The sequence below is a fragment of the Diceros bicornis genome, chromosome 28 (genome assembly GCF_020826845.1).
Source record: "Diceros bicornis minor isolate mBicDic1 chromosome 28, mDicBic1.mat.cur, whole genome shotgun sequence".
Classification (NCBI taxonomy): Eukaryota; Metazoa; Chordata; class Mammalia; order Perissodactyla; family Rhinocerotidae; genus Diceros; species Diceros bicornis.
Window position 1 is genome coordinate 36680338 of NC_080767.1, and position 19311 is coordinate 36699648.

At 54.2% G+C, this 19311-nt stretch overlaps 3 protein-coding genes across 8 annotated transcripts in view; 2 read left to right on the plus strand and 1 right to left on the minus strand.

The window, feature by feature from the left end:
- The first annotated feature begins 285 nt into the window (after nucleotides 1-285).
- On the plus strand, nucleotides 286-11277 carry LOC131393424 (phytanoyl-CoA dioxygenase domain-containing protein 1-like). Of its 3 annotated transcripts, XM_058524246.1 has the most exons (11): nucleotides 286-375; nucleotides 2710-2859; nucleotides 5378-5453; nucleotides 5585-5632; nucleotides 6666-6721; nucleotides 6804-6866; nucleotides 7572-7593; nucleotides 9601-9729; nucleotides 9825-9941; nucleotides 10628-10754; nucleotides 10856-11277. In XM_058524246.1, the coding sequence occupies exons 1-11, from the start codon at nucleotides 343-345 to the stop codon at nucleotides 10899-10901; spliced, it is 867 nt and encodes a 288-aa protein (XP_058380229.1). In that variant the 5' UTR covers nucleotides 286-342; the 3' UTR covers nucleotides 10902-11277. The 3 variants fall into 3 exon arrangements, with proteins under 3 accessions (XP_058380229.1, XP_058380231.1, XP_058380230.1); XM_058524248.1 differs by lacking the exon at nucleotides 9601-9729 and having other exon boundaries at nucleotides 298-375; XM_058524247.1 differs by lacking the exons at nucleotides 286-375; nucleotides 2710-2859 and adding an exon at nucleotides 3467-3632.
- A 2549-nt stretch (nucleotides 11278-13826) lies between these two features.
- Nucleotides 13827-15903, minus strand: DOLK (dolichol kinase). Its single transcript, XM_058524234.1, has one exon. It carries the CDS (start codon nucleotides 15595-15597, stop codon nucleotides 13981-13983), a length of 1617 nt encoding a protein of 538 aa, XP_058380217.1. The 5' UTR covers nucleotides 15598-15903; the 3' UTR covers nucleotides 13827-13980.
- A 99-nt stretch (nucleotides 15904-16002) lies between these two features.
- NUP188 (nucleoporin 188) overlaps nucleotides 16003-19311 on the plus strand; it is a 50819-nt gene continuing 47510 nt past the window's right edge. For all 4 annotated transcript variants that reach the window (XM_058524223.1, XM_058524225.1, XM_058524226.1 and 1 more), the window contains exon 1: nucleotides 16003-16053. In XM_058524223.1, the coding sequence (XP_058380206.1) occupies nucleotides 16022-16053 (32 nt within the window). In that variant the 5' untranslated portion in view covers nucleotides 16003-16021. The remainder of the gene's footprint in view (nucleotides 16054-19311) is intronic.

A 19311-nucleotide genomic window follows, 5' to 3' on the forward strand; every position in this document is an offset into this window, starting at 1 on the left:
TGGTGCAGCTGTGCTGGGCAGGGCTGGGCCTCAGCCTGGAGGGGCCCAGGCTGGTCTGTGTGTTTGGGGGAGGGGAGCTGGGGGCCGGGATGGACTTTCTCTCTTTTTTTTTTTTTTTTTTACTGTGAGGAAGATCAGCCCTGAGCTAGCGTCTGATGCCAATCCTCTTTTTGCCGAGGAAGATTGGCCCTGGGCTAGCATCCGTGCCAGGATTGGACTTGCTCTGAGCAGGGAAGGGTTAAGTCCTCAGGGGCCTCCAGGCTCCACCCACTTCCTCCTCTTGAACTTCCTCTCCAGCCTTGGTGGCAGCATCAGAGCCACCCTGCACCCTGTCTCGTCCTCATGGCCTGCCTGAGCTCCTCCCAGCTGCAGAAGGTAGGGCCCAGAGGGTCAGAAAGAGTGGGGAGTCCCTCCGGACCTCGAGTAGTTCCGGGGACTCAACCCCACCCCTTGCCATTTTTCAAGAAGAGGAAACTGAAGCCCAGAGTGGTCAGTTCCCAACCAGGACCCCTAACTTCTGCACACACAGTCGGGGGCGTCCAGGCTACAGGACCTGGCTGGGATGGGAGTGTGTGTGTGTGACCGAAACCGGAATAAAGCACGGGGGTCAGGCAGGACCCGCTTAGGCCTGGGCCCTGCAAGCGGAGGGGCGGGGACAGCTGAAGGGCCCCGGCCCTCTGGAGCCAGGCCTGGGGCAGAGCCAGGCACAGGGTGGCCGGATTCCCTGTGCATTCCAACAGGAAAGGCTAGCCCATGGGACTTAGAGCCAGAGACTCTATAAACAACCTGACCCTTGTTGTTTGTTCCTGATGGCAAGAGAAAAATGCAGAAAAATACAGAAAAGCTCAAAGAAGAAAATGAAAAACCACCCATAAATTCCTACCGTGAGACAATATTTTGGCATAGTCCTAGAATCCTTAAAAGGTCCACCTTAATAGCTGACACTTATTGAATGCCCGCCGTATGTTTTATAAAGTAGGCAGTACTCTCCTCCCCATTGGATGGTCTGAGGCTCAGAGGGGGGCAATGCTTGCCCAAGTTCTCCCTTTGGCTAAGATACTAATTTGCATTTAGCTTGTTTTTTTTTCATCTCACAGTATACCAGGAACATATTCCCAAGTCAGTAAATATTTTTCTGCCACATGATGTTTATCAGCTGTGTTGTGTGCCAGGTAGATAAACCACACTTTATTGAATGAATCCCCTTGTGCTGTGCATTTAGGTAGTTTCCCATTTATTGCTCATTAAACAACCTCCGTGAATACCCCTTACACATACGTCTTTGCTCCCCTACTTGCTAATCCTCCATCTTCTTATCTCAAGTCCTGGCAGTGTGTTTACTGGATCATAGGTGTGCGTGGTTTGCTGTGGATGACCCAGTTCTCAAGGAGGCAATCAATGTTCAGGTTGCTGCTGATATGGGGATTAAGTTTCTAACATGCAGAGCTGCCCAGAGACAGGAGGGCCCGTGGTGGGTGGTCATGAATGTTCCAACATCCCGTGTGGGGAAGCCAGAACTGGGCATCCATGGGAGAGGGAGGGAGGGAGGGAATGGGGGCAGTAACTGGAAATCACACACTTCACAGTGGGTTCGAGAGGTGACTTCCAATGCCCCCGTTAGGGTTAAGACTTTATAATTCTCTGCTAAGCGAACATGCGGATATTCTCTCTCTCCTTACTTCTCTCAATAGCCTCAGCATAACAGGACTGGAGGCGAAGCAGAATAAGCCATCTGTTTTAACTCCCCACTGGCTGCCCGCTGCACTCAGGATAGAGCCCCGCTTCTCGCCTGGCCCGGCCCCGCTGCCCTCCTGCCTCCCTTCCACCCTCGCTCTGCTCTGTCAGGTCCCAGCTCCTCCTGTGCCTCCCACGCTCTCTTGGTCTGGAATGCTCTTCCCTGTCTCTCTCATTATCCTGCTTGTCCCCTTTACGTGTCACTTCCTCAGAGCGGCTGCCCTGAGCCGCTCTCCCCCCATCTGGTTGACAGCAGACTCTTTGGCCTTAGCCCTCACGGCCCTCTCCCTCTTGCACTCAGCAGTGTCTGGTAGTGTGCTGCAGCGTGTGGTAGTGTGCTCCCCTGTGTGCTGGTGTGTTTGATGTCAGGCTCCTTCACGAGACGGTAAGTTCTGGGAGCACAGGCCTCCTGGCTGGCTTGCTCATTACTGAATCTCCAGCTCCTAAAACCATGTCTGGGGGCCGGCCCTGTGGTGTAGTGGTTAAGTGTGTGCACTCCGCTGCTGGCGGCCTGGGTTCGGATCCCAGGCGCACACCGACGCACTGCTTGTCCGGCCATGCTGAGGCGGCATCCCACATAAAGTGGAGGAAGATGGGCACAGATGTTAGCTCAGGGCCGATCTTCCTCACACACACACACACACAAAAACCCATATCTGGTGCACAGTAGATGTTCAATCAATTTTAGTTGAATAAATGAGTGAGGCTGTATTCCCATATGACCCAAGCCCATTGGAGGGGAAGAGCGGGGACACCTCCCCTTCCCCTTCCTCCTTTCTTCATTCTTCATTCAAGCAGCCAGCACTCATAGCTTCTCAGTGGGTGCCAGACACCCGGCCAGGCTGGGGACAGAGCAATGAACAGGACCCTTGGTCCTGCCTTCACATAGCTTCGGGTTTAGGGGAGGGGTCATGTCAGTCCTCAGAAAGAGCGTCTGAGGGCAGGGGGAAGCCTGAGTCTCCTTCCTGCCCGCAGTTCCAGGAGGATGGATTCCTGGTGCTGGAAGGATTCTTGTCTGCAGAGGAGTGTGCGGCCATGCAGCAGAGCATTGGCCAGATAGTGGCCAAGATGGATGTCCCTCTCCACTGCCGCACAGTATTTAAGGCGGAGCACCTGCGATCCCAGGTAGGTGCCTGGGCAGGTGAGGATGGGATCTGGTCTGTGATGGGGGGCTCAGTCCCCAGCCAGAGCAGCAGCCCTTAGGCTCGTTCTCATAACAATCAGGCCCGAGCCTTCCGTGTGCCAGGCTCCAGGCTAAGTGCCTTATATGCATATTTCCTTCACTTCGCACTATGAATTTATAAGGGCAGCATTAATGCCCCCATTTGACAGGTGGGGAAAATGAGGCTCGGCGCTCTTGCCCCAAACCACACGGTTAGGTAAGTAACTGACAGAGGGAGGATTTGAACCCAGATCTGTGGGATACCAAGTCTGTGCTGTTCCCTGCTCTGCTGCACTTCCTCAGTGGTTCTCCCACAAAGGTCCTCTTGGCGGCAAGCAACCCGGTATAAGCCAAGTGATTCTGTGGGCCACTTGAGTAAGTCCTATCCCGCAGTGAGACTAGGAACTGTTTCCCCCTGGTGACTTAATAGGTCTCAATACAGTCTGAGATGGGTAAATTGAGACTCGAGGGTTCTCCCACACGGTTCTCTTAACCTTTCAGAGTTTGAATTTACAAGCCTGTCCTCAGCTGGCCCCCAAGCCAAAGCTGCGGTCCAGGCCCATTGATGGGGCTCACTCACACTGAGGAGCTCCTGCCATCTCGTGGCCATAAGGGGAATTACAATGGCCAGAAGCCTCGCCACCCAGAGAACAGGGACTTGAGAAGGAAAAAGGGTGACAGAATGACAACTTCCTCCAAACCATCAGTTTCATTTGGCTGCATGGCAGCCTTCCAGGTGGGGAAAGCAGAGACAGGGGTCCTGTGTCCAGGGACAGGTCACACTCAGGGCTCCGAGGAGTGAGGGGGGCTGAATCTTGTGCCCTCCAAGCTGCCTTCCAAGAATGCTCCAGAGACCAGGAAGAGGGTGGGGGGAAGACGGGAGAAGAGTGTATATATCTTGGTTTATAATGCGTGCAAAGAGCTCGGCACAGTGCCTGGTACTCAGTAAGCCCTCAATATTCACTACTGATACCATCTTGAAAGACTTCAAAACGGGTATTCAAAGAAAAGATCCATGGGTGTCACATCTAGACCTCCCTTCCGGCTTACCTCCACTTTCATTGTCTTTGGATTATTTGACAACTCTGTGAGTTGTATAGAACTGATAATAATGTACGAGATACTTGTCCACAGGAATAGACATGAATGGGGTCCCGCAGAATGCAGTTACTGCTCTGTAGATAGATCAGTATCACATCCATTTGTAAATTGCTCTCAGCATTTCTTAATGCCTACGTGTGTGGTTCTTGGAATTCTCCTTTGACCCTCTTACTGGTTCGCAGGTAAATTAACGAGTTAAGTAAAATCTTTGACATGTTTAGCATCACTGTCTTTAATATTATTATTATTATTATCAATTATGCTTCCCTGACTTGTTTCCCTCACCCTGATCCTGGTGCAGAGGAGCTAAGAATGTTGAAAAAAACACTTTTAGTTTCCAGTGGGAAGGGCCTGGAAATGGCCCTGCAGGCCCATGTGAGAGCTGACATTCACACATGAGGAGGGGGCGGGGACTGTGCCACCTGGAGAACCCAGGTAGGGGGGCGGTGCCACTCAGCTCCTCTCATGTGGCCACACAGGAAGGTAGGGAGATGTATATGATGGTGGTCAAGGGTGGCTAAAGCCACAAGGAAGACATGGGGCGTCTTCCTGGAGCATCGTTTTCATATGATGTTAAGCAATTTAAAACATGATACTAAAATTAACAAGGAGAGGTTATTAAGAAAGCAGAAAAAGATCAGTCATATCTTCTATTTATCAAGCATTTAACCATACCCTTGCTGAGTATTTCCTATGTAGCAGCAGTAGTAATAATAATAAAAGCAAATACTCACATGGCACTTAGCACACTGCAAAGACTGTTCTAGTGCTTTCTATATACCTACTCATCATGCCTACAACACCCTATGAGAGAGGTACAATTAACAGCATCTGTATTTTATGAGGAAACTAAGCCCAGAGAGGTTCAGTAATGTGGCGTGGTCACACAGCCAGTCAGTGGCAGAGCTGGGATTTGACCCCAAGTAGCTCCAGGGTCTGTGCTCTCAACTGGTCTAAGATTCAGCCTCAACCTGAAGCCTCCAACAATCTGGGGGAGGTCAGTTCTATTATTATTCCCCTTTTACAGATGAGGAAACTGAGGCTTTGAGAGATAAAACAAGTGGCCCAAGGCTACCTGGGGACCAGGCCTGTTTGAGTCTAGTGCCCGTCTTCTGAATCACACCGCATCGCGTATAAGAGTCATGTGACTTACTGACAGGTTTCCAAGAAACTCCATGCTTGTAGCTTCTGGCTGCACTTCCAGTCATTGAGGTTAATCCCGTTCATTCACTGTCTGTGCCTCAGTGGACAAGTTTGAGAAGTGCCAGCAGGTTCTGCAGCCCTTGGTGTGGGAAGCATCCGAGTCCTCTTTCCACTTTGCCGGGCCCAGTTCTGACCCCGTGACGCTCTCTCAGTCCCTCTGACGCCCCCTCTCCACAGAGCACAGCAGAATATTTCTTGAGCAGCGGCGACAAGATTCGATTCTTCTTTGAGAAAGGCGTTTTTGACGAGGAAGGTTCGGAGCTGGGGCCCTAGAGGTGTGGGGAGGGGCTGGACCCGTGTATCTGCCCCCAGGGCTGGTGGGCGCTGAGACAGCTGCCCGGGGCAGGGTGGACTCCAGCTCTTCTGCCTGTACCTGCCCTACAGGAAACTTCCTGGTTCCCCCGGAGAAATCCATCAACAAAATTGGCCACGGTAAGTAGGTGCCTGGGGGAAAGGAAATGGGGAAACTGAGGCCTGCAGAGTTTCGGGGCCTTACCTAAAGCCCACGGTAGGTTAGTGGCCCATCAAATGGCATTTCTGGCTGCAGCTCCCACTCTGGCCCTTCTGCATCTTATGATGCTGATCACATCGCATGCCCTCAGAGCGCTGGGAAGAGGGTCCACTGATCCCCCCCATGCAGAGGGCACGTGCAGACCCCTCAGGTCTCTCCTTCCTGGCCTGGGGATGATCCAGGCCCCGGGCATGGGGGCTCCTGGGTCCCACTGCTTCCTGGAGCCTCCCTGAGGAGCATCAATCGTGTTGACATGGTCCCTGTTCTGACACCCCAAACCAAGCTAGGAAACTCTTTTTTTCTTTTTTTTCAGGAACATACACTATAATTTATTTTCTAGATCACTTATTTTTAAACTTGAAGTTATATCATGGTAGCTTTGTAAAAAAATTGTGGTCAAATACATATAACATAAACCATTGTAACCATCTTGAAGTATACAGTTCAGTGGCATTAAGTACCCTCAACTCGCACTTTTTGTAATAACAACAATAGGAAATAATGAGAAGAGCCGCTGTTCCATGCCAGGCTCGGCCGTGGTCGCATGTGCGTTGGCCTATCTGGTCCTATGGCAGCCTGGGAGGCAGGGCTGGTCTTCGAGTCCCATTGTACAGAGAGGAAACTGAGGCTTATAGGAGAGAAATGATGGCTCAAAGTCACATAGAGTAAGTCGTGGTACCGAGATTGCTGCCAATGTATGGGGCCCACGGCGTCAGAGCTGTGAGGTTCCCAGATGGCTGCAAGTTCAAGATTAAGGTCCTGGGTGGGGTGGGGCCTGGGGTGGAGTGAAGGCATCTGGGGGTCCCATTCCTCAGTTATAAACAGGAAGATAGCTTAATGCACACAAATAGGTGAAAATGTCAAAGTGAGGCCTGAGTCTAGGTGCCCAGGCCTAGACCCAGAAGGGATGCATCGGGGCGGGAGACGGGCCCGTCCACCACCTCTGTCCCGCAGCTCTGCACGCCCACGACCCTGTCTTCAAGTCTGTCACCCACTCCACCAAGATGCAGGTGAGCAGGGGTGGGGTGAGGGTAGGTGGGTGGGCCAGATGTGAGTGTGAGCAGGCCGGCAGTGACCTCTGCCTCCTTCCAGGCCCTGGCCAGAAATTTGGGCCTCCAGACGCCTGTGGTGGTGCAGAGCATGTACATCTTTAAGGTGAGCGTCCCGTGCTCCCCAGGCTCAGGTGAGCCTCTATAAAATAGGCAGAGTGCTCATACGAGGCCCCTCCTTACAATGGGCCAAAAGCTGCTTCCCTGAGTAATTATTCTTAAGTTGGGAGAAGACATCAAGTCAGTCTCCTCTGTCTCAGGGCCAAAAGCTGCTTCCCTGAGTAATTATTCTTCACTTGGGAGAAGACATCAAGTCAGTCTCCTCTGTCTCAGGCGCCTGGCACTTAGTTGGTGCTCAGTTAAAATTGGGTGGCAGGAAGGAAGGGGATCCCCAGGACTCCATCCTTCCTTTATTGGCTAGTGAAATGCTCTGCTCCCAGCTTCCAAGGCAAGGCTCAGTGCCACCTCCTCCAAGAAGCCTTCCAGCTCCCTTAGGAAGAGAGGGACCCATTTCTGACCCTGGCTTAACTGCAGGCCCAGGCCCCAGCCTCTCCTGCTGCCTCTCACTTCTGCCTCATATTCTCGTTAGGCGTGTGTGTGCTCAGACTGGGAGCACCTGTCGCGAGGGTGGTGGTTCTCTTTGCAGCCCTCCTGGGCGTGGCACACAGTAGGTCCTCGATAGCTGGTGCTGATGTGGAATCCTTGTAGGTAAACACCTGTGGCCGGGGAAGAGCATGCCCCAGACTCAGAGCAGGCCCCTGCTCCCCTCCGCTCTCCTCTGGCCTCACCTGGCCCTTCCTCTCTCTTGCAGCAACCTCATATTGGCGGTGAAGGTGAGCTGAGAACAGGCCGTGGGGCCCAGCAAAGACCACGGAGGGAGATCTGGGACATTAGTGGTTGTCAGGTCTTCAGAGGGAGGGAAGGTGCTTGCCGAGATGTCTGTAGGGCAAGAGCCTGGGCCAGGGAGGAGAAGCTACCTTCCGTCCTTCCTGGAACAGTGGATTGGGAGCGCATCCTGTAGTCCTGGGCGCTGTGGTTCTGGAACCTGGCAGCAACTCCTGGCTGGTTAAAAATACAGATTCCTGGGCCCCATCCCGTGAGATGGAGTCAGTAGGGCAGCATGGGCCTGGGAATCTGTATTTTAACAAGTTCCCTGGAGGACTGATTTAACATAGAAATTGCTGATCTAATTCCAAACCCCTCGGGATGCACAGATACCCTTTCTAGCCTCCCTCGTAGGCGATTATCCACTTCTGCTCCAACACCTCTGGTGACAGAGGCTCAGCTCCTCACAGGCAGCCCTTCCTTGCATGGGTCCAGTCGGCCCCTTGTGACCACCCTCCTCCCCAGCATTCAGCCTGAGGACAGTCTCCTGAAGGGATGCCCAGCCCCTCCCCGAGTCCAGCACCCCCACTTCCTTCAGCCATTCTGCCTTGCAATGCTTGGAGTGCCCACCATTAGGACCCCTTCCTCTGGACACTGTCAGATTGTCAAAGTCTCTCTTAAAATTTGGTGCTCAGAAAACACAGTTCCCAAGGCTAGCCTGGTGGTGCAGTCGTTAAGTGCACACGCTCTGCTTCGGCGGCCTGGGGTTCGCAAGTTCGGATCCCCAGCGCAGACCTGCACATCCCTTGTACAGCCATGCTGTGGCAGCGTCCCATATAAAGTAGAGGAAGATGGGCACAGATGTTAGCCCAGGGCCAATCTTCCTCAGCAAAAAGAGGAGGATTGACATCGGATGGTAGCTCAGGGGTGATCTTCCTCACACACAAAACAATAATAATTAAAAAATAATAATAATAATAGGGCCGGCCCCGTGGCTTAGCGGTTAAGTGCGCGCGCTCCGACGCTGGCAGCCCGGGTTCGGATCCCAGGATCGCACCGATGCACCACTTCTCCAGCCATGCTGAGGCTGCGTTCCACGTACAGCAACTGGAAGGATGTGCAGCTATGACAGACAACTATCTACGGGGGCTTTGGGGCAAAAATAAAATCTAAAAAAAAAAAAAATTACTATAAAAAAATAATAAAAATAAAAAAGGAAACACAGTTCCCTGTGGATGAAGGAGGGGAGACGAGCACCCCCTTTACTTTGTTATTCCAGATTCAGGTCCTTTGCTTGGTGGCCCGCCTTCGCAGCTGGGCCCCAGCAGCATGTGGGGGGTTAAAATGTGAAAGTTCGGTCAATTGCCCCCTCTTACCCCACTGGCTGGATCATCTGGTGGCTGGATGTGCTCGTCTCTGGTTAAGGGCGGTAGCTTCAGTTACCTGGCTGGAATTAAACAATAGCTGCTACTTTTTAGCAAGCAACCACAATGTCGGGCCCTGTACTAAGCACTCTTTTTGTGTGTGTGTGAGGAAGACTAGCCCTGAGCTAACATCCATGCCAATCCTCCTCTTTTTGCTGAGGAAGATTGGCTCTGGGCTAACATCCATGCCCGTCTTCCTCTATTTTATACGACACGCCGCTGCAGCATGGCTTGACAAGCGGTGCATCGGCGCGCGCCTGGGATCCCACCGGGGCTGCCAGCAGCAGAGCACATGCACTTAACTGCTACGCCACCGGTCTGGCCCCCTAAGCACTTTTCCTACATAGTATCATGGGATCCTCCAGCAGCCCTATGATGTAGGTTATTGTTGGGGCCACGTTATGATTTAGGACATTGAAGCTTTGAGAGGTGAAATCTCTTGCCCTGAGTCTCCAGGCCAGGAAGTAGGGAGATTCGAACTGATCAGGGGATGGGAAGTCTGGGCTGGACGGCTCTGAGAGGCCTGGGGAGTGGGAAGTGAGCTGGGATGAGGTGGGGCAGGCTCCTCATGCCCAGCCGGGCCTTCTGCAGTCCCCCCCCACCAGGAGGCCACCTACCTGTACACAGAGCCCCTGGGCCGAGTGCTGGGCCTGTGGATCGCATTGGAGGATGCCACACTGGAGAACGGCTGCCTCTGGTTCATCCCTGGCTCCCATACCAGTGAGGACACCTGTCTCTCCCTGCCCACTAGTACGCCCCCCGCCATGGGAGAGGGACCCTGAAAGAGAGGCTAAAGGATCCATCTTGGCCTGCAGGTGGAGTGTCGAGAAGGATGGTCCGGACCCCTGCGGGCTCAACGCCTGGGACCTTGATCCGGGGGTCTAACCCAGCCTGGGACAACAGTCTCTTTGTGCCCACGCCAGTGCGGAGAGGTAAGGGGGATGCAGAGGACAGGGAGGCAGGGCCCTGAGGCCATGCCTGTGAGCCTGTGCGCTGACGGCTCACCCGGCTCACCTGAGAGCTGTGAAGTCCCAGAATGAGGGAAGGTCAGGCTCTACTGGCCCAGGGAAGTCGGGAAGCAGTGGGGTTAACAAGGTCTCCCGCATCAGGCTGGAATCCAGACTCTGCTACCTCCCAGCTGTCTCTTTGGGCAAATGACTGAACCTCTCTGAGCCTCAGTTTCCCCAAATGTAAAGCCAGTCAGAGGATGTGTATGAGATGTTGACAGGGAACCCGTGTGGTGCACAGCAAGTGCTCGACACGCTGGCCGTTAGGACAGCCTCTTCCTCTCAGAAACGGGAGAACTGAGGACCACCTCGGCACTCGCTGACACAGTCCCAGCTGCCTGGACAGCACACACAGCTTCTGCCTGGTTCTGCAAACACCATGGAGGGGGATGCCCTTGCTAAGGCTTGCCAGGGGCACAGGCCACAGCAGAAGGGACTTAGCCCAGGGGAACCCACGTCCAACAGCACAGCCTCTGACACTGGGGCCTGCTGCAGACCTCTGAGCCTTCAGGGGTGGGAATGGGGATGGACAGGCCATAAAACCACTTAAGGGAGGAGGGCCCCATGTCCCTTCCTGCCGTGACTGTTCTGACTTGCTGTGTCCCCACCAGGGGACCTCATCCTATTCCACGGACAAGTGGTGCACAAGAGCGAGCAGAACTTCTCTGACGGCTCACGCCATGCCTATGCTTTCCACCTCATGGAGGCCTCTGGCACCGTCTGGAGCCCGGAGAACTGGTAGGTGGCAGGGTGTGCGTGTAGCCCAGTCTCCTGAAGAGGTCCTGGAGGCTGGGAGCAGTGAGGAGGCATCTCAAGGTCATCTCCTCTGTCCTCTGCAGGCTCCAGCCAACAGCTGAGCTGCCCTTTCCCCTCCTGTACACCTAAAGGCCCTCAGGGCTGGGACACTGCCCCTCCCGGGGAGGCTGTGGGCTGCAAACACCAGCATCTTGCCCGACCGCCAGGCTGCAACCAGGAAGCCGCATCTCTCCTCCTGGGCTCTCCTGCCAGTGTCTGCGGCCGACAGCCCTGCAGATGGGGCACGAGGTGGCCGCCGGGCAGCAGGAGCCCGGGCCGAGTGGCTTTCCCAAGACCTCTGTCTCTCTGCCTCCCTACGGCCCCAAGAGCCTCCCCCTAGAGGCAGCCTCTCAGCCTTGAAAGGGTTCTGGCTAATTTTCTGCCGGCTTCTTACTCTTTTCTCCCCTCAGACGAAACTCGGATTATTACAGTGCAAGATATTGAATAAAAATGACTTCCAAATGCAGCTTCTTGATCTTTCTTTCCCAAGCAGCTTTGCTCTCAAGATGAGAGCCCTGCTGAAAATCACCCCAGGTCCCCCAGCCCAGCCTGGGGAGGGTTGCCTGATTTTTATACCAGTAAGTAACATTTCGTGGGTGCTCACCATGCCGAGAGCTCCACGTGCCTCGTCTCACTGAGTCCTCACTCCTTCCAGGTCTGGGCTCTCACCATCCACATTTACAGGTGAAGAAGCTGAGGCACGGGGAGCCCCAGTCACACAGCTGTGCAGTTGTTCAGCAAGGGCAGCCGGATCCAGGGCCTGTGCTTCTAACCTCTCCACTCCTGGGCCTCCTTGCTTGCGGAGGAGAAAGACCGGGACTGGGAATCCAGAGTCCCATATCTGGTCCTGGCTCTGTGACCAACTTGCTTTCTGGCCTCAGGCCAGGCCCTTCCTCTCTCTGGGTCTGTTATGCAACTTGCACAATCGGGGCCAGACGAGGGCCTCTTGCTTGGGCATGCTTGGCAGGCACCCAGACCTTCTGCGGGAATGACCACCAAATTGAAAACCTGCTTAGCTGGAGCCTGGCCTGGAGGTTGCAAACTGGGCGCCACTGGCTGATTTCAGACCACAGATGTGTTTTGTCTGGGCCTCAACATTTTTATGAAAACTTTTTAAATTTGGGAGATGTCACATAACAATCCAGGTCTGTAAGCTTCCTTGACTGGGCAGGTCAACCACACTGGGCCTGTGGTCTAGCATGGTGACGACTGGCTGGAGGTGTCCCCTTAGTGGCACGCGTCCTCTCTGCTTCCCACTTCCCCTGTCCTCCTTTGTGGCATTACCTGCCTGGCCTCAGCAGCCATGTAAGTTTGTGACCTTGATTTCCAGCCCCCACCGTCTACGTGGACAAACCAAGGCCCAGAGGACAGAGGCCTTTCCCAGGGCTGCCCAGGGAGTCAGTGAGGCAAAACTGTGCCCTCCTCCAGCGTTTTGCTGCCTCCTAGGCAAGCCGTAGACGGCAGCCTGAGAGAGGGAAGGGTTTCTTAAGTCCCCTCTGAGCCCCAAAGGAATGTCCTCTCCAGGAAAGGGCTTGGCAGTCATCCCCCGGCAGAAGCAAGAGCTCCCGAAAGCTCCGCTCCTGGCTTCTGGCCTTGGCGGGCCAAAGTTCTCACCTCTTCCTGCTACGCCCCTCCCTGCCACGCTGGGTAAGAAGGGGGCATAACTTCGTCCAGCCTCAGGAAACCTGCTCTGCTATTTTCCCACTGATGGGAAAGGTTCATCCATTCAGGAAACGTCTACTGAGTTCCTGCTACATGCCAGGCTCTGCTGGCACCAGGGGATGCGGTGGTGAACCAGGCAGACCCAGACTCTGTCCTCACAGAGAGCAAGGCTAGAGCATGGCCCCCCAAGTAGAGCTATTCTGACCTCTCAGTAAACTCTGTCAGCTCCCTAAGCTCTAATTTCTTGACAAGAGAAGAGACAAACACAGGTTTGGACAAGACTGGAGTGTGAGAGGGTCTCAGGAGGGACCCCTTGACAAGGATCCTGTGCTGTCCAGCCGGTCTTTCATCAGCACCACTCAGCCAGGCAGCAGAGACACTGAGGCAGGGGTGGGGTTGACTGAAACAGGAAGTCAGCCCAGAGACTGATCCTCTTCCTTCAGCCCTTCCACACACGCAACAAGCTGATCCCACCTCTCCCCTTCAGCTCTTCCTAGTCCAAATGGGAGAAACCACATGCACTTGGCTCTTTTCCTCTTGGGTTCTCCTGCAAGTGAAGCCAGGGGAGTAAGGTTCCTCTGTCTCCGAGGACACCCCAGAAACTCTCTAGCTTGCCTGGCTTTTTGCTGAGATGAGGACTGGCCTTGAGTAATCATAACACTTTCCCTTACTGATTGCTCACGATGTGCAATCACTGGGCTGGACATGTCATACACCTCACCTCACTGGATCCTCACACCACCATGTGAGGTGCCGGCTCTTATTATTCTCATCTTGCAGACAGAACTAAGCCCCAGAGTGGTTAAGCAACTCACACAGTTGAAGAAGTGGTGCAGCCAAGGATTCTGACCAGATTACCTTGACAGCAGAACCTGCAGTGTTAACCATTACGCTCTCCTGCCTCCAGTGTCCACTCCGGCCTCCTCTGAAGACTGCAAGGCAGGGGACGGGGGGCTACAGCACACTCAAGTTCTTTGATTTGTTGCAATATTCTTTAATTAAGCCTTTTTGCTTTTTATTTTTAATTTTTTTGTGAGGAAGATCAGCCCTGAGCTAACATCCATGCCAATCCTCCTCTTTTTGCTGAGGAAGACCGGCTCTGAGCTAACATCTATTGCCAATCCTCCCCTTTTTCCCCTTTTTCTCCCCAAAGCCCCAGTAGATAGTTGTATGTCATAGTCGCACATCCTTCTAGTTGCTGTATGTGGGATGCCACCACAGCATGGCCGGACAAGCAGTGTGTTGGGACGCGCCCAGGATCTGAACCCAGGCCGCCAGTAGCGGAGCGCGCACACTTATCCGCTACGTCACGGGGCCGGCCCCATTGCTTTTTAAATATTAGCGAAACGAAAACCCGGTGATCTTGGATTTTTATTTTGAATCTGAATCAACTGAAAAATCAAATCTGCTTCTCACTCCTTGGCTCTTCATGCCCAACTGTCTGGCTGCTGTGGGGACCATTCATCCTCCCCTTGGCCCTGTTTCCTCCATCACTGCTGCACAGCAGCTAGGCCATCAGCAATATCAGGAGGTAGAGAGGCAAAAGGAGATTGTCTATCTGTGTAGTGTATGCTTCGAGGAGGGACACGATGCTGATGGACCCCAAAATCCAAGCATAACTGTAGTTCAGGTCTACTCCACTGTCAAAGATTAAGATCAGAGCTACAGAAATGATCTGGGCAAATATAGACGTCATGGTCCCCTCAAAGGTCTTTTTGGTTCCAGGCCAGCGGATCTCCCCCATAGCACTGCCGAAGATGGAGGCCACCGTGTCACCCACACCCACGGCCAGGACGCCTGCATAGGGGACTAGGGCCCTTGCTCCTCCTAGACTACCCTTCTGTGTGCAGGGTCTGGGGACTAGCCAAACGGGAAGAGACACGCCAAGGAGCAGGTAGATGTGTGTCAGGATGAGCGGTCCACTGTCTCGTTCATCCAGGAAGAGGGACAGGAGGCTCCGCAGAGTGTGGCCCAGGGGCTTGATGCGGAAGTAGCGTACATACTCCAGGAAGATGAAGACTGCCAGACATACGGTGGCGGCCACGTAGAGCAGCGTCCGGTCAAAGATGATACCTGGGACGTAGGTGGCCACTACAATGAAGTGGAAATACTTTCGGGCAATGGTGGGGGCCTGGTGCTTTTTGGACTCAGAAGATGAGCGCTTGGCATTCTGGTACAGCACCACCAGGCAGGCCAAGGTGGCCAGCAGAGTCCAGTAGGCTAAGAGGTAGATGCGGGTGTTTGTCTGGAGGAGGAATTGAAGAAGCCAGAGCAAGGGGTTCCTGCGGATGAGCCGGTGCAGCCAGGGCAGGACCACACCCAGACCCAGCACACAGGTCATGAGGTGGAAAAATATGGAGGAGGCCCAGGTACCTGAGTCCATGAAGACAAAGAGGGTGCTGAAGAAGATGCCCATGAGCACCATTCCCACTACCACCACTAGCAGGAAAAAGTCCACTGGGTCCCCCTGGCTTTCCACCACAGTCAGGGAGCGCTTGATGAGCTGGTTGAGCATGAAGCTGATGCCACCCAGTACCAGCAGTGCCTCCCCAGGGGTGAAGCAGCGGGGCAACAGGTACAGCAGGATCATGTTGAGATAGACGAAGATTAGCAGGACCTCCAAGACCTCGATCACCTCTCCCACACTCAGTGAGTGCTTCATGATATATATGATGACACCTCCAGCCAAGCCCGAGATGACACAAGTGTTGGTGGGCACCGGGCGAGTGATGCCCAGCGCCAACACTGATGAGAAGAGGGCCACTGCCATGCCAGTGGCTGCCACCACAATTCCAAAGCGTTCGAAGTATGGGTTCCCCGCAGACTGGCAGCGCTCCTTCATGACCAGTCCGAGCAAAGGCATGACCACTGAGGTGGGCAGTAGGCCACTGTTTGCGGACGTTCGGAACTGGAAGACAGCGCTCCCCTGCTGTAGCAGCCGGTCCCACTTGTACTGGACGTAGAAGGCCTGCACTGCGAGGGCTACGGCGCACCACGAGTATCGGTCCCACACGGCCGCGTGGATGCTCAGCACCACTGCGAACACCACTGCCGCCTCTGCCAGCACCGACCCGCTCAGCGGAGCCCCGGTTCCCGGGGCCGGGGGAGCGCAATCTCGGGTCATGTCTCTAGACCTGGGACCCCGGGGAAACCAGGGTGATTAGGGACTCCGTGGACTCTGGGCCCCTCAAGCCCCGCCAGGCAGAAAGCGGCAGCTTCACCCAGCCAGCACCTTCTCTCTCCGTTCTCCAGCTGCGAGGAGGAAAGCTCCACTGTAGGCCACTCTCTGCGGCCCGGGTGCTGGCGCCCGGTCACCCCTCACCGCCTCTCATCTACGTCGCAGACGTCGCCATTCGGCCGCCTTCCTCACAGCCTCGGCCGCCCTCGCCGCAGATTCCTCACCTCTCAGGGCAGCGCCATCTTGGCCCCGCCCCACCATGCCATCACGTGATGTAAGGCCCCGTCCACGCGCCAGCCGGGGGGGGGGGTGGGTAGGTCACGTGGGCGCGGCGTCTGGGGGCGGGGCTGGGGCGCGCGGGCGCGCGAAGATGGCGGCGGCCGCCGGCGGGCCGTGTGTGAGGTGCGGAGCGGGCCGAGTTGGCGGGGGTGGGTGTGAGGCGCCGAGTCCTAGCCGAGCGGAAGCGGGGCGGGAGTTGGGGCGAGATGTGGTGGCGGCGGCGGGCGAAGCCCGGCTAGGCGGACGGGCGCCGAGACGGGAGGCGGTTACGTCCAAACTGTCCCGGCGCGCGGGGATCTGAGGTGACTTCTCCGAGAGGCGGGCCGGTGCCTCACCCCTTCGCTCGGCGCCGGCCTCCTGTCTCCTCGCTCGGGCCCTTTCTCTCCTCCCCTGTCCCCGCCGGCGCGTCCCTCGGCGCCCCCCCGCGCTTCCTCGTCCGGTGTGACGCTCCCTCGAGGCGCCCCGGGGCACTTCGCGGTCGCGGGGAGCCCCCGCCCCGGCCCGCCGCCGCCTCCTGCGCTGCCCGGCGGCGCTCCCCGGGTCCCCATGTGCTCGTGCTCGGAGTCGCCGAGCCCCTCCGGGCAGTTCTGCTCTCCGTCCTCGCGCGGCCTTCCATTCATCCGTCTGTTCCTCTCCTCGTGCGTCGGTTCCGTCCGCCAACCTGCCCGCGTTCTCGGGGAGGCCCCGGCGCCGTCCTGGGCTTGGGGACAGGGGGTGAAGTAGAAGCAGAAAGAGACAGTTGTTACTTCCAGGGCGCTTCCGAGCGCCGGCCCCCGCGCATGTCCCTGGAACTCTCCCGACTCCGTGGGCACCTTGGGCTTCACCGATGGCTCGCGGGTCCGGCTCAGAACTGGCTGAGCGGTCAAGCGAGCGTCCAAGCCCGGGTCCGAGGCTTTAACCCGATCCCCGCACCTCCGTCTTCCAAGTTACGGCGTGAAGCGTCGCCCTTCTCCCTGCCGCCCTCCCTCCTGAAATGAGCTAAACGTTCCTGTCGCTTAGTGCTCCCTGGGCCCGCGGTGTTGCCCCGCTTCGTCTGTTTCGCCGCTGTATCCGCAGCCCCCAGAAGAGCGCGTAATAGGCTGCCAGAAAATATTTGTTATGAATGTTGCTCGTTTTATCTGATGGCACTTCCTTCACCTCTCAGCTCGAGGTTTTCTTCTCCGGAATTTCCATTGAACTGCTTCTGCACCTTGTGAGGACCAGTCTGCTTTTTCCGCCTCTGCTGTTTCATGTCAGCTCTCATGTTGGGCAGCATTGTGGTCACTGTGCCCTCCTTTTCTTAGGCTTAGTTCTTAGTCGTTGGGGAGTTTGGGTCAAGTTTAGCTCTTGCAGGGTAAGGCGCGTTCTTTGATGAAAGAGAACAAGGGAAGGAAGGCATTGGTTTGCCTGAAAGATGCTTTGATCATCCCGGGGAACCTACCAAACTCATGCCTGACTGCTTTGCTCCTAGCCCCTGTTAGGAGAATGCACTTTCTTTTTGTGCTGGAAGGCTCCTTACAACGACTGGGGTTATACTGAGCAGCAGCCTTCTGTTTGAAATGCTTGGAGGTCTGGACTAGGAGAAAACTGAAATTCTGTTCCTGCTGCCTGCTGATTTGCAGATGACCGCAGACAGGCCAGCTTACCGTTTGAGCCTGTTTCTCCAAGTATTTCAGAGTAACGGTGAGGTGGTTCTGAAGCATGTAGGGAAATCATTGTGAAAAATAGAGTAATATCCTTAAATCACTCAGGGTTTTGGGAAAGTCAGGGTTTTGCAGAAAGTCAGTTTGAATATTGACATTTTTGGATGTCTCTTAGTGTGTGTTCTTCAGTTAGTGTGTTTGTAGAAGTCTGAGTGGTGTACGTGTGTTAAAAAGACAACTGTGGTTTGAAAAGGTTACTGCTAAGCTTAAATCTCAATTCATGCAAGAGAGTCATACTTCATCCTTGGAGTCAGGGGATCCGTGGGCAGTGGGCACTTTTATTTATCATCTCCATGGGGAATATCACCATGTTTCTCACAAGAACTATCTCAGAGTAGGTTGGCTGTGTCTCAGCCTTCTTACCAAAACGACTCAGTTGTAGAGACTTATTCCTAACCTAGAAGCTTTCCCCCAAAGGTTTCCAACCCCATGGATCTCTCTAAGGAAGATAGCTTCCAGTTTCTGTTAACTCCAGCTCTTTTAGGAATGGAGTTCCATGTTGTCTGCTAGAGCATTGGACTGGAAGTCAGTAATTTTGTGTGTGTGTGTGTGTGTGTGTGTGTGTGAGGAAGATCAGCCCTGTGCTAACATCTGCCAATCCTCCTCTTTTTGCTGAGGAAGACCGGCCCTGGGCTAGCATCCGTCTCCATCTTCCTCCACTTTATATGGGACGCCGCCACAGCATGGCTTGACAAGCGGTGCGTCAATGCACGCCTGGAATCCAAACCCGCGCACCCTGGGCCGCTGCAGCGCAGCGCGCACACCCAACCGCTTGGGCCACTGGACCAGCCCCTCAATAAGTTTTTTAACTTTACTTTTGAGGCGAGTTATTTAGTTTCTGTGCCTTAGTTTCTCCTGGAAATACTTAGCTCAGATTTATTTATTGTGCAAATAAATGAGCGATACTGTAGCAGTTAGTTTGTTTCTTGAAAATACGTGTAGAAGATGTTACCCTGAGGCTTTGGATTGGAAAGCACAGTTCCATCTATGTCTGTTGTATCTTGAGAATCACCTGCTCAAACCTTCAGGTCCCAATTTGAGGTGAAGTTTTCATTGATCCCTGCATTGGTTCCCAGTGAGCTCTCTCTTCTCTGACTCTTTTCTGCCCCGTGTGGTTATATTCCTTTGTGGTGTGTAATTGTTAGGATCACGCCGTTTATTACTTTATACTTTTTTGCTGATTGTGTAATGTGTGTTTAACATCCTTTGTCATTCGCAACAGTAAGCTTATGAGCATTGTGATGGTCTTAGATTTGTTTGTATTCCTATTATTCCTAGACCATAAATGTGTAGGAATTGAGGAACAAGTAACACTCATTGCCACAAGGATTCCCTTCCTGGTAAACTACAATCTTCTCCTTCATTTTGCCTTCTCTTGAGACTTCTGCATATAATGATTTGTTTGTCTTAATTTTTCTGTTCCAATTAGGTTACAGGTCTAAAAGGGACTCATATTATTCTCCTTTAATGTATTTGTTCATCAGCATGTATTTTTTGAGCCTCTCTTGCTTGCCATCCACTGTGTGAAGGGTATGGTCTGCCACTGTAGAACCAAAAGCTTCACTTCAGTCTTTGCTTGCTTGCAGGATGAATTCTTGGGTGCAACTTGAGGCAGTGTCATGTCGTGATTAAACTCTGGAGTCGTGCAAACCTCAGTTCAAGCCCATTATATATTAGCTTTGTGATCTTAGGCAAGTTA

Coding starts and splice junctions, on each gene's coding strand:
- LOC131393424 (XM_058524246.1), top strand. CDS start 343: ATGGCCTGCCTGAGCTCCTCCCAGCTGCAGAAG. Junction 6,867..7,571: donor AGAGCATGTACATCTTTAAG/GTGAGCGTCCCG, acceptor TCTCTCTTGCAG/CAACCTCATATTGGCGGTGA. Junction 10,755..10,855: donor GTCTGGAGCCCGGAGAACTG/GTAGGTGGCAGG, acceptor TGTCCTCTGCAG/GCTCCAGCCAACAGCTGAGC.
- DOLK (XM_058524234.1), bottom strand. CDS start 15,597: ATGACCCGAGATTGCGCTCCCCCGGCCCCGGGAACCGGGGCTCCGCTG.